This window comes from Panicum hallii, chromosome 4 (assembly GCF_002211085.1).
Source record: "Panicum hallii strain FIL2 chromosome 4, PHallii_v3.1, whole genome shotgun sequence".
In the NCBI taxonomy this organism is placed as follows: domain Eukaryota; kingdom Viridiplantae; phylum Streptophyta; class Magnoliopsida; order Poales; family Poaceae; genus Panicum; species Panicum hallii.
In genome coordinates this window covers 7,855,247-7,867,875 of record NC_038045.1, presented here as the reverse complement: position 1 = coordinate 7,867,875, position 12,629 = coordinate 7,855,247, and the positions used below count along the sequence as shown (strand labels likewise).

Below are 12,629 nucleotides of genomic sequence, written 5' to 3'. Positions count from 1 at the left end.
AACCTCATGCACAATTTGATGTGCGGTGGATTCGATAATCAATGAATATTCAAGTTGTACACTGTCGGTACATACGGATAGGGGTACCTCTTGTTAGGGTGTCCAACCCGAAGGGCGCAAGGTTATCCGTAACCTCGCCCTAGACCATTGGGTGACGGGGCGTATGGCCCGAGCCTAACAGCTGGGGTCACGGTCTCCGGATCTCACCCTGTACTCTGGCAGGCCCGACGCCTCCACGTGCCCACATGGACAAAGCGCTCAGGGACGGTCACCACGGGCCCAAACCACCAGGGGGGTCCGGTGCCACCATGTGTGGGAGCCGGACCCCCTGGGGGCCTGTGCTCCTAGGCCGGCCTCGGGGTCCCGACCTCCCTTCCCCACGAAGGAGGTCCGGCGCCGCCGCGTGCCACAGAGGAAGTGGTTACTAAGACAGCTCAGCCACGTGTATGGTGGCAGTAAGCCTTCTGCGGGACGCCGACCCAACTACCGCATTAAATGCGGGTAGGTGGGCTGGGTGTGCCCGTGACAGGGCGTGGGCTGCCCACTGACACGTTGGGCAGGTATGCTGACACCACGGTAAGCCCGCCTGTTACCGAGGCGGCGCGTCACATCACCATGCTCTGCGCGCGGGCAGGCGGCGTGTAGTCACATCACAGCGCCGCACGCGTGAGCAAAGGGTAATTATGATCTGCTACAAGAGAGCTGAGGCGTGCGTTGCTCCAGTGTGCGCGGAGGCTACGCCGCAGCGGGTCAACATAGCCCCTTCACCTGACAGCAGGAATTGACCCAACAGTGACAACACGTCTTCCACTGTGCATGTCACTGACAGCAGCTATTGTGCCGGTAAGACGGCACATGACCATACCCTGGTTGCTGATACGCACATCAAGTTCTCGATCGAGGACTACAGGAAGGAGCTGGAGCGTAAGATCTCTGTATTCGTCGCATTAAAGGCTCCAGTGTGTACATTGTTTAATGTATCGCCGGGCCCACCTGTCGAGACCCCGCTCAGTGTACGCGCTACCCTTGAGCCTATAAAAGGGAGAGCGCGCTCGTTAGAACGGGCTCTCGGAGGTTGAGAAAAGGTTCTCTGTAGTCTCACGGGCTCTTGCAGGCTTTTCTCAAGCCCATAAGGAATACAACGCACAAGTGGACGTAGGGTTTTACGCTCCGGCGGTCTGAACCACTCTAAAATTCTCGTGTCCTTTCCGTGTTCTTCCACCCTTTGATCAAGCGTTTCTAGGCTTTCCCCAAACTCATCCTAAACTAGGATTAGACGGATGCATTCCGCCACCCAGCTGGAGAAATCCTCCGACATACACTAAATTGTTTTTTTTATTTCAAAGCATTTAATTAATAATGATTGCTATTATGAAATGCACTGCAAGAATATAAGATCCAATCAATTAGACTTCTTACGCATATTGTTGGTGTCATTAAAATATTTGTGTGACGGGTTAGAAAAATATATAGGGTAATATGACTGTCGTAGCTTTAAATGTACAGTAATTTAAGAAATAATAATTTATTTTCCCGCACTGAGTGATGCAACTTGCATGTATTGCGTGCCTAGGAGCAGCTGCATTCTAATGGAGTCATCATATTACATGTTTGCACGTACATGTGAAAATTTCTACTACCTCCGATCGGATAATAGGCATTTCAGACAACTTAAACGATATGCTTGCTATTTGTTTTGTCTCAATGTCAAGTAACAGTGACCGATCGAGGAATTCTTTCTTGTATAAATTCAAAGTGTATCAATACATTTAATAAACAAAAGAATTAGCTATAAAAGGTATATGATTATAGTTTTCATTTTTATAATGATAATCCTATAATTCTAAAAATGCATACTCAGTAATGAAAGCTCCAAACACGATGTGATCCGGAGGAAAGGAAGTTTTTTCTTTTCAATGAGGCTAATTCAAACCTAGGGCACTTGCAGGACATAAGTAGAGAGGCTCCACTACCCCTGAATATTTGTATAAAGTCAAAAGTGAGTGGTCACTTTTTGTAAGAAAAGGAAAAAGATATTGATTGTAGAAGCTACCTCAATGGAAACCTGAAAAGAAAGGGCAAAAAAAAGGAAAGAAAAAGAAAAAAAAAACTTCAAAGACGCAGAAGGAATTTACATACGTAATTTCTTGCCACACGTTCGTTGACCTTTGAGCACTGCTGAGATTGACCTCGAGATCAGCGAGCGGTCATCAGAAATTGCCAACCTCTTGCAAACACTATTCTGCAATAAAGAAAGGTGTGAACCCATAAGACTTTGACAGACCAAAAAGAAATGCTGTGCCAAACAAATTCGCCCTGCTGCAGCTGACCCGATCGTGACACACGCGGGGGACGTCGTCGCGTAACGCCGCCGCGGCGTCAGCCTCAAATGGAGCTTAGCTTGACTTGATGATCCTCTCGAGTCAATGACGCGGCTGTTTAGTCAGTCGGTTGGGCGCTGGATCTGACGGCACACATATAATTATTATTAATTAATTAACTAACTAACTCTCCGGACCGGGAGATGGTTCAGAAAAATAAGGTTTGCCCAGATCCAAGCTGATCGCTGATCCGGACGAATGATTCGTCGCCACGCCGGCAGCCCAACCAAGCTGTTTGCCTGGACCGGAGCGGCGCCCGGGCCGGCGTCGTCATCGCCTTGCGTTGGACGGATTACCTCAGCAGCGCGTCGCCGGAAGCCGCGGCGAAGGCGGCGTACGTGTCAGCGATTGATTTGGCTGGTGGTGGCCAGCTTCCTGACGGCAGATGATTGTTGTTGTTGAAGGCTTGAAGCTCTGCGCGCGGGCACCAAGCGTGAACAGTGTGTGCCGCTGCCGTTGGCATGATTGACAGAGTGCATGAACGTGTAAGAGCCGACGTGGCTGCATCAGAGTAGGGGGCAAAATTCAATAGCGATCGGAAAACTAATACTACCTTGTTTTTTAAAAAAAAATTCTCCCGGACCAAAACGGAAAACGAAACGTGGGAAACTGGTGCCGGCATTGGACCATAGTCCATAAGTTGATCGTTCAAATAAACATTACTAATTTACCATAGACTACTAGGTAAATATATCCGTGCGTTGCTACGGGCAAAATTGGTATAGGTATCGGATACGTATAGTTGCCCTTGCGTTAATTTATAGGGATCTCCACGATCGAGTCGTGAACGGAGGGCTGATTCAACTCGCATACGGGCCTACCTATCAATGTCAATAACACTGAACGGACCAATCAAAAGGTGAAAACCTTATGAAGAAATAGATATAGATATAGATAAGCAATATAAACATTCATTCACACTATGCAACTCACAATTCATTCAGTATGAACATATATTTTGCATACAAGGGTATGATTGCACATGGGCTCAGTGAGCTGCGTGCCTGACTAGCATGGCGCCCTAATAACTCCAAATATTGATGGAAAACCATAAAACTTCCATGTAAACAAATGCGGTACACCTACAATTCGAAAAAAAAAGAAAAAGAGAAGAATGTGCTCTCATCTTTCCATTATGGAATTCCCTGGTTCCTACTTTCATCTCCCTAAGTTTTATTTTTCTTGGGCATCACTAATTTTCACCACTAGATGAGGGTATATACAGCACCTTCTTTTCTCTTCTTTATCTTTTTTCTAAAATAAATATAGCAGCATCAATATTCAATGTCGGTTTAACAAGTAGGTGGATCGGACGACCGGATTCGGGCGTGGACAGATGTACGGTCGCTCAAGTTGACAAAGAACCCGTGAGAGCCAGGACAGCCCGAGGCCGAGGTTGTTATGTGCTAACCTCCCATCACGTACGGGCTCAGACGACACAGGTCCCAACCGGTAGGTGCCTCTCTTCATCTCGCACACAGCATTGCTCTCCTGATTGGTAGCATGTGTCCCGGCTGGTAGGTAATGTGTGGGCGCTGTAGTGTGTGTGGACAGTGGCCACCCAGGTTCATGGCACCACTCAAAGGGACACTGGACTGACCATTTCACAACTCATGGGGTTTGTATGTGTGGTGGAGCAGGGAATATAATAGTGCATTGGCTCAGGCCATGCAGAGCATCATCTTTTTCTCTCTTTTTTTTGGTTACAACGAGATGAAAAAATGTCATGGGTTTTTGGTGTCAAAGGAAGAACATTAATGTTGGATCCTAGCCACCTTGCCGAAACATTAGATTGCTTGCAGTACATCAATGTATAGTACTTTAGAGATAACGAACTACCACTAGGGTGATGGGATATGCTCGTACTAGACATTATTAGAGATGACATTTCTGTAATGCAGATTGCCGTGGGAACATGCCTAGCTCTACCAAACCTGGATGCTCAGTACCAACTACCAACTGCTTAGTTTCTAGTGAGGTGTTAGCACCAACTGTTCTGTAGTGCTCGTGCCACACCCCAACTGCAATCCCCTGCGCTAGCAGTAGCACCAATTATTCAGTCGTGCTCGTGTTGCGTACCAGCTGCAAGTCTTGACTCTGGGCAGTTGGAGGATGCTGCATCGCTGCATATTACAGATTCGGAGTTTGCTGTTCTAATTTTGGTGGCACCTAGATTGGGTGTACACAATAATTGATACTAGTGAAACAAACAGTAGTGCCTGAGGAGTGATGAAGCATTTTTTCCCCATGTTTCCTTGCAACTTATCTTAGTATGTATGTTTGACTTTTTGAAATGCTTCTGCATAGAAAATTTATATAAATCATCTAGACGTTGGTGGAGAAGCTCAGTAAGCCAGTATATATAGTTTGTGCTTATGCTTATAGTAACCAAATATATAAGCGAGAGTCCAGCACCAAAATATGTCGATAAAGAGTAAAAATTTTGACGAGGGGAAGACAAAAATTCAGGCTTGTTTCAATAAGTGGAAATTAGTCTCACCCTCAATCCTTTGGATTAACAAGGATTTTGGTTAGTTTATTTTCACTTTTCAGTCCAAATCGGTCTGCTCTTACGATTTTGATTGCGTGTGTTCAGACAAGCCTTTGAGAGATGATCCTTTATTTATCATCCAGTTCCTCGCAATGATCGACCATACTAATTGTATAATAATAGTTGAGTCACTACTTCCAATTTTGCATCCATTAGTAGGGTTCACTTACTAGCATCAAAACCCCAGGAAAACACCCAAAACCCCGAGGTGGAGTCAGAAAGCGGGTTATGCCCTAGGCTAGGACATAAGTCTTAGGTTGTGCCCTCTATGCCTTCTACATTTTTTCTATTTTTAGGAAACACAAAGTTGATTGGGCTTTTGTTGTGAGACGACTTTGGGCCTAGCTCTGCCTTTGGTGACATCCCTCTCCAGGGTTCCTAGATGAGCCATGGCATTCCTATACATGCTAGACCACTATTAGTTTACAGTTTCACACATTTACATGTATCAATTACATGAGGTTCATATTTTTAGAACTCGAAGATCACAAATGCATACCTAAATTGCAGAGGTAGAAATTGCATCAGCAAAACTTATAGCATCATAAAATTCTTTAGAAAACTCTAAAAAGCTCATTTGCTTTTAGAAAAAGAAAAGAAGGGTAAGAGATAGAGATAAAATGGCCATCTAAATCTAACCTTCAAGATAAGCCATGCTGTTCTAATAATCAGGAATGCACCAGCCCTTCACAAGATAAGAGTCTTCACGTGAGTTTAGTTAAACTCTTGCATGAACACAATCTGAATGCACCATTATTTCCCTTAGAATTTTCTAATTTCAAAATTGTATATGACAATTTTCTCATAATAGAGTCCTTATGAAAAGAACCACTAACATTTGAAATGGAACTAGCTTTCCTGCATCGTTCATCGGAACCCTCCAACCAATTGATTGCATCATTCAAAAAAGACATGTTTGCCCTATTGTAGCATGTAGGTACTTTTGTAAATCCTCATAAGAGCAACACTAAGGAAAAAAGATGTGTGAATTCACTCCGATACGCCTGTCTTTCTATCAAATGAAACCTTTTTCTTTTACAAAATCCTCATAAGAGCACCACTAAGAATTAGACTCTTCCTTCGTGCAGCCACCCATCGGAGTGAATTCACATATCAACCATTCTTATTTGGCACCATAAAACCCTTCTAGATAAAAAGACAACATAAAATGTCACCTTCCTGGTTAGCCATGTTATTCAGATAATCATACATGCACCCCTTCACATGATGAATCTTCTCACAAATTTAACATTAGCATCTACGTGATGACAGTCTATATACACATCCTTGTAATTTTCTAATTACAAAACTGTAAATGATGCTTTTATTAGTGTAGGGTGTCCTCACAGAAAAGCATGCTACATGTGAAACTGAACCTTGTTTCATGCTTCGACAATATCTCGTACGATGAGTCGATGACAATTTGTACACACCTCTCTCATAATTTTCTAATTTAAAAACCGTAGATGACACATTTCTTAGTGTGTAGTCCTCACAGAAAAGCAGCGCTAACATTTGAAACTGAACCCACTTTAATGCATCCCTTGTCGGAATCCTCCAACCAGTTCATTGCCTCCCTTTGAAGAAGACAAAACGTCCTAGCGTAGCATCTAGGCAATTTTGCATGTATTTGATCAAAGGCAACCTTTTTATTTCACAAAATCCTCATAAAAGCACCACTAACAATCAAAATCAAGCCTCTTCCTTCACTCAAACACCCACCAGAGTGGATTCACACATCATTGAAACTTATGGCATCATAAAACCGTTTTAGATAAAATTAATACCCACCCAAACCTCACCTTCTATATGAGCCATGTCATTTCGATAATTAGATATGCACCACATTTTCACACATGATGAATCTTCTCACAACTTTAACATTAACATCTTGTGTAATGACATTGTGTATGCACCTCTTTCCTTGTAATTTTTGACACTTTTTTTAGTGTAGAAGACTCACAGAAAAGAACCGCTAACATTCAAAACGGAACCTTCTTTCACACACCGCTTGTCAGAACACTCCAACTAGTTCATGGCCCCCTTCGAAAAGGACAAAATGAACACCATTAACAAGCAAAATCAAAACTCTTATTCCACACAATCAAATGCAACACTGAATCCACACATCATCGAAACTCATGGCATCATAAACCCCTTATATATAAAAAGGCAATCCAAACATCACCTTCTAGATGAACCGCGTCATTCCAAATGAGATATGCACCAGCCCGCCACAAGATGATTCTTCTCACAACTTCAATGTTAACACCTTGCACAATGACAAGTTATATAGACATCCGTTTCTTGTAATTTTCTGATAGATGTTGGAACCGTATATGATACTTTTCTTAGTGTAGAGTTCTCATAGAAAAGCAAAGCACCCACTGGCATTTGAAACAAAAACCGCCCTTGTGCACTGTTTTGCAAAACCCTTTAACAAGTTTATCACCTCATTCGTAAAAGACAACACATCCTAGTGATCATATTGGTACTTTGCACGTCTGTCATTCAATCACAAGCAACCTTTTCCTTCCACGGAATCTTCGCAAGAGTACAACTAACTTATAAAATCAAATTCCTCCCTTTTACAACCATGTCAATAGTATAAATACACGTATGTATAAATTTTATACCAGGTTGTGCTATATCAATAATAATCAGAATACGCAGTGGAGAAGTACTGCTCGTCTACTGCTGCGTACATTGAATTCATAAACAAAAAAATGATATACACAACAGATGGACCACGGAGATGAAATCCATACTATGAAAACCATTGTTTTGTAAAACCCTGAATAAAATCCTCAAGAAACCCTTTGAAAAAAATGAAAAAGAAAAGGAAACAAAAGAAAAAGAAAAGGAGAGCAATCCAAAAACCCACCTTCCATTTGTCCGTTTCCTCCGTGGCCATGTGCGCGAAACGCCCCCACCTCACTCCCCCTCCTCTTTAAATAAACCCCACTCTCACCGCCCCCTTCTTCCCCACCAGGCCACCACCACCTCCTCTGCCATCCCCGTCTCCTCCCCTTCCTCTCGCTCCTCGCCAGAACCCCACACCCCCAGCCGGATCAAGGCGGCGCGATGCTGGAGGAGGCGATCCCCGCGCTGTGGAGCGCCGTCCACGGGTTCTTCACCCCCGCCGTGCTCTTCGTCGTCCTCAACATCGTCATTGGCACCATCGCCGTCACCTCCAAGGTCGCCGCACCGGCGGCCGGCGCCGCCGAGGAGGAGGGCGGCGCTGCTGGGGCGGGTGCCGGAGTCGAGCAGTACCGGAAGCTGTCCCGCGTGCCCTCCATGGCGTTCGACCGGCTCCGGTCCTTCAACCTCTCCCGCTTCGCCGCGCCCGCGCCCGAGCCCGCCGTGGCCGGGGAGGTGGTTCTGGGGTACGTGCAGACCCCCGAGGTGGCGGTTGAGAAGGAGGAGCCCGTGGTTGAGCCAGAGCCCGAGCCCGAGCCGGAGCGCGAGCTCGAGGACGCGCACGCGGCGGTGCACATGGAGAGGAGCCGGTCGGAGGCCGCGGCGGCGGCGGAAGCGGAGCTACCGCGCCTCCCCGCGCGGCTGCACAAGTCGGCCAGCGACCGGTCGGCGTTCGCGCACTTCGAGGCCGAGGAGGTGGAGGAGGCCGTGCGGGCGGTGGAGGCGCGGCGCCCGGCGACGACCAGGGAGGGGGCGCGCCGCGCCCCCGTGGCGGAGCCGGAGCCGGAGGAGGCGGCGGAAGAGGCCGGCGGCGAGGTGGACGCGCTGGCGGACGCCTTCATCAACAAGTTCCACCACCAGCTGAAGCTGCAGCGCATCGAGTCGTTCATCCGCCACCGCGAGACCGTCCGCCGCGGCCAGCCGGCCGCCGGGGCCGTCTAGGCAGGTGGCAACCCCGGGCCGGTCGAGATGCAAGACATCGAGCTGCGAGAGTGAGAGGGCAGAGGAAGAAGAGGAAGAGAAGGCATGCGAGGGGATTGGGAGGATGGTAATTCCCTTGTTCCCCCGATCTGATCCGATTTGGTTTTTTTCGCGTTTCCTGGTGCTAGTACGTCGTAGCTCCATGGGTTTTGGATATAGAGCCCCGCGCCATGCGGCATCCGCATCGCCATCGCATCCTGTGAATGAATCGATAAAGGAAGAACAAGCAACCCGTAGCTAAGTTGCTGTAAATTATTGTCTGTCTTTGCAAATGTGTCTAAAGCATCCGCGAGTTCTTCAGACTTCGCTGAATGTGGATAGCGATTGCGACGCTTGCGGCTGAGCACGGCGTCCGCGTCACCAATCCAGGCTTGCTGCTCTGTCTAGTAGCACGAGTTCGGAGTAAGATATGAACAATGCCCAGTCACCGGGCCGTAATCTCTATCCCAGTGATGCAGCAGGGAGGATAAACAACGGTGGTTAGCAAAGCTGTTAGTGGCAATGTTTGATTGCGTCGAGGATTAAGACAAGCAAGCCACGGGCGATTACCGCCGAGCCAGCAAGCGGGAGGAAGGTAGGTACACCGTACACGACGATCCCCCAACGAGAACAGATTCGCCGGAAAATGTCCGGACGCGGACAAGCGTCGCCCTGGCCGGCTCCGGGCGCCGGAGCGCCGCCGAAGCTGTTGTTTACTGCGCCGCATCTGGAGCTGTCCCCCTGCCGCGGCCTCCCTCCCTGCCACCGTCCCCGTCGTCGTGTCCGGTCGCTTTCCCTTCCCCCGCTTTCTTTAGTCCCGCCAGCCTCGGCGCCCGCGCACATGGCCACCGGCCGCACTCCCCATTCCACCGGCACCGGCTTCACTGGTGGTGGTGAACGACGCCAGCTCCGGCTCGCAGAACAGAGCTGGGCGGCGCCTGTGCCGCCGCATAAAATTTGCGGTCTCGCCGTTCGGTGGTGTTCTGCTCATCTTCCTGGCCGCTTCCTTCAGAAACTTCAGGTGCAGTTCCAGGTCCAGCAGCTGCTCGATACACACGCACACTGCGTCCATGACCTTCCAGCAAAGGCCTGGAGACCGGAGAGCAATTCTTCCATGGAATCCGAGGTCGATCGGTTCATCGGTGGCGTCAGGAAGTGGGAGCTTCCGGGTTCATCTGTTGCTGACTCAGCTGCTTTCATCAGAGTTCGGAGAATTGCAAGGCGTCTTGTTGCCTTGCGGGTGGTGGCGGTTCTAGCGTTCGTTAGATGTGGACGCTGATCTTTGTGTCGCCTGCCCTCACTCGGCATTCAGCAATGTGCGGTGCACATGCGAGCAGTGGCATCGGATTCTTCCCTGTTTGTTGCGAGAGCGCGAAACGGAATCGGATGGGAGGGTCCTCTTTTGACCAAGACATGGTGCTTTTTTCTGATAATAAAGCGGCGCTTTTTCACGACACCCCGGTCACTGGATTGGGATCTAGATCATGAATGTTCCTCCTTATCCTAGGATCGAAAGGTCGCAGGAAGACAGTGATCTTTTCAGCATCAAGAGGGGATGTTTGTACGGCTTCCCTGTGGAAGTGGAAGGATGACCACATGGCTTCCACTTTGCAGATGAGATGATACGACCCAGGTAATCATTTCCTAATTTTTTCGTCCATCCTCTTGGGAGACACAACAGAGTCGTCAAGATTGATCATTGTCCTCGAGCACACGCATTTGAGCAACTTCATAATTTGGAATTTGAACAATGCATCTAGACTTGTTCCTTGAGACGCTTTGAAAACTTGAGTGCCTTTGCTCGATACAATAAGAATGAAAAATTAAATTCCTGAACCAACACCTACCCATAATTCCATAAAGACAAAGTAATCTATGGTGCCACCTGATACCTTCTTTTACAAGAGGCATTGCAACAAGCCCAAGGAATAGTATAGCATTTCTGTTCTTTTCATTTAAAAATGCCGTACAATAAGATCCTCCAAGTACAACTTGTCTTTCAAAGAAAGGTACATTAGAAGTGAATAATAAAATACTTATGAATCATACGGACCTTTTCGTAATGTGAACTCAGCCTTCTCGGATAAACTTTTCAGCAAAGGCCAGATATCCTTTTTTTTAGCTTGCTAATGCGCTGGTGCCTGCGGTCGTTGTCACCTCGCTTCCAGGTACCGAGTTCACAAAGATTTTTGGAACAACACATCATAATAAACTGAGACGAATCATCCATTCAAAAGGTGCTAAAAATGCTTTCCGTCTTGTTCTACGATCGCTGCAAAATTTAAGCAGCAAACCGGTCTGCCACTAACATTCCTGGTGTCAAAATTAAAACAAGGAAATTTTGAAGGAACCAAGCACGATGAAGGAACTTGAGAGGTGAACTCTTTTTTCTATGTGAAACCGGCGTGGCAGAATCACAGTCCGGCCCCGGCACCAGCTGGGAGAACAACGCTGTACTCTGCGCGCGCGCGGTTGGATAGAGCCACAGCGCTCTTGGGCAGCAGTCACGTGCGAGGTTGCATTGCAGGGCTACCCTAGGTGCCTGCAGAGCAGAGCAGTAGCGCACCTCCCTGCCTGTGCGGCTGTGCCTGGTGCCTGCAGCCTGCCTGCCGGTGTCTGAAAAGGACACCACTCCCTCCCTGCGCGGCAGCAGCTCGTCGAAGCGTCGAAGTGGACGGACGGACGGATGGATGGATAGCAGAGCAGGCACCAGGCAGGACGGGGCACGTGCCAACCGAGCACCACACGCAGACAAACTCCTCTCTCCCCATCATGTTCTTCGCGTACATACCGTGTGGTCGGTCTGAAGCAGCAGGACGGGAGAAGATCTCAATTCTGTACTGCAAAACTATTCTATTGGGATCTCTAATCAGCTTGTTTTTTTAGTATTGTTGAACACTTTGCTGTCTTTCTGTTGAGTATCCTCCAGTGCGTTCTGATGTGTGAGCCTCAAGACCAAAAGGCGATTTTCACAGCACCCTTTTTTTTCCGGAGAACTTTCACATGTGACCGTGTCCAAGTCACGTAGAAAAGCTTGTCCACAAAACCATTCTGTTCTTCCCCCTTTGAAGCCACGGAAGCAAGCACGCACTCGGAGCGCGGTGGCGTAGCACGTGGCAGGGCGTGGCCGTTCGGGAACGCCGCGGCGGTGTCGGCGCGGCACGCACGAGACGGCAAGAGAAGAAAGGAAGCGCCGGCGCGGCCTCCAGCCAGACCTCCATCCAGTTCCAGTTCACGCAAGCGCCCAAGCCCGGCCGGTCACGGGCGGGGCGGGGGACCGGGGCGAGCTGCGCGCACGTGCTCTCCGGGCGTGGGCACCGGATGGAGGCGAGGGGCTGGACCGCAAGCGGACAGCGAGGTCGGCGTCGGGGCGGGCGGTGGGCGGTGGCCTGTCGCCGGCAAGGAGACGGGGCCTGCCGGGCTGGGATTGGGGGTAGTGGCCGAGTGGGACTGGAGGAAAGCTGCACAAGCACTTGCATGCGCCTCGGTTTCGGTGGGGGCAGGAGAACAGCAAGGTTGCTTGTCCGAACGCGTTCGGCTTGGGTCGACGAGGCGCCGGCCGGACCTCTGCTCTGGTCGTGTGGCCGATCGGCATCCTGTGCGTGTTCGACGGCCGTTTTGTTTTGCCCGTGCGGGGTTTTCTAACTTCTAACCAACCAGTCTTGGTGCGTGCGACCGTGCGTGCTTCGACCTTTCTTTTTTGCCGGGCGGGTGCGAATTAAAGATGACAACATGTAAAATCTGCACGGATATATGTGTTATACTTGTATCCGCGAGCTACAATTTATACCCGCGTCCGCGCCCGTCATGCGCCACGG

At 48.8% G+C, this 12,629-nt stretch overlaps 1 protein-coding gene across 1 annotated transcript; it reads left to right on the top strand.

Annotated features, from left to right (window-relative positions):
• The first annotated feature begins 7,906 nt into the window (after window positions 1–7,906).
• On the top strand, window positions 7,907–9,173 carry LOC112888472 (translation initiation factor IF-2-like). Its single transcript, XM_025954694.1, has one exon. It carries the CDS (start codon window positions 8,017–8,019, stop codon window positions 8,791–8,793), a length of 777 nt encoding a protein of 258 aa, XP_025810479.1. The 5' UTR covers window positions 7,907–8,016; the 3' UTR covers window positions 8,794–9,173.
• The last annotated feature ends 3,456 nt before the right edge of the window (window positions 9,174–12,629 follow it).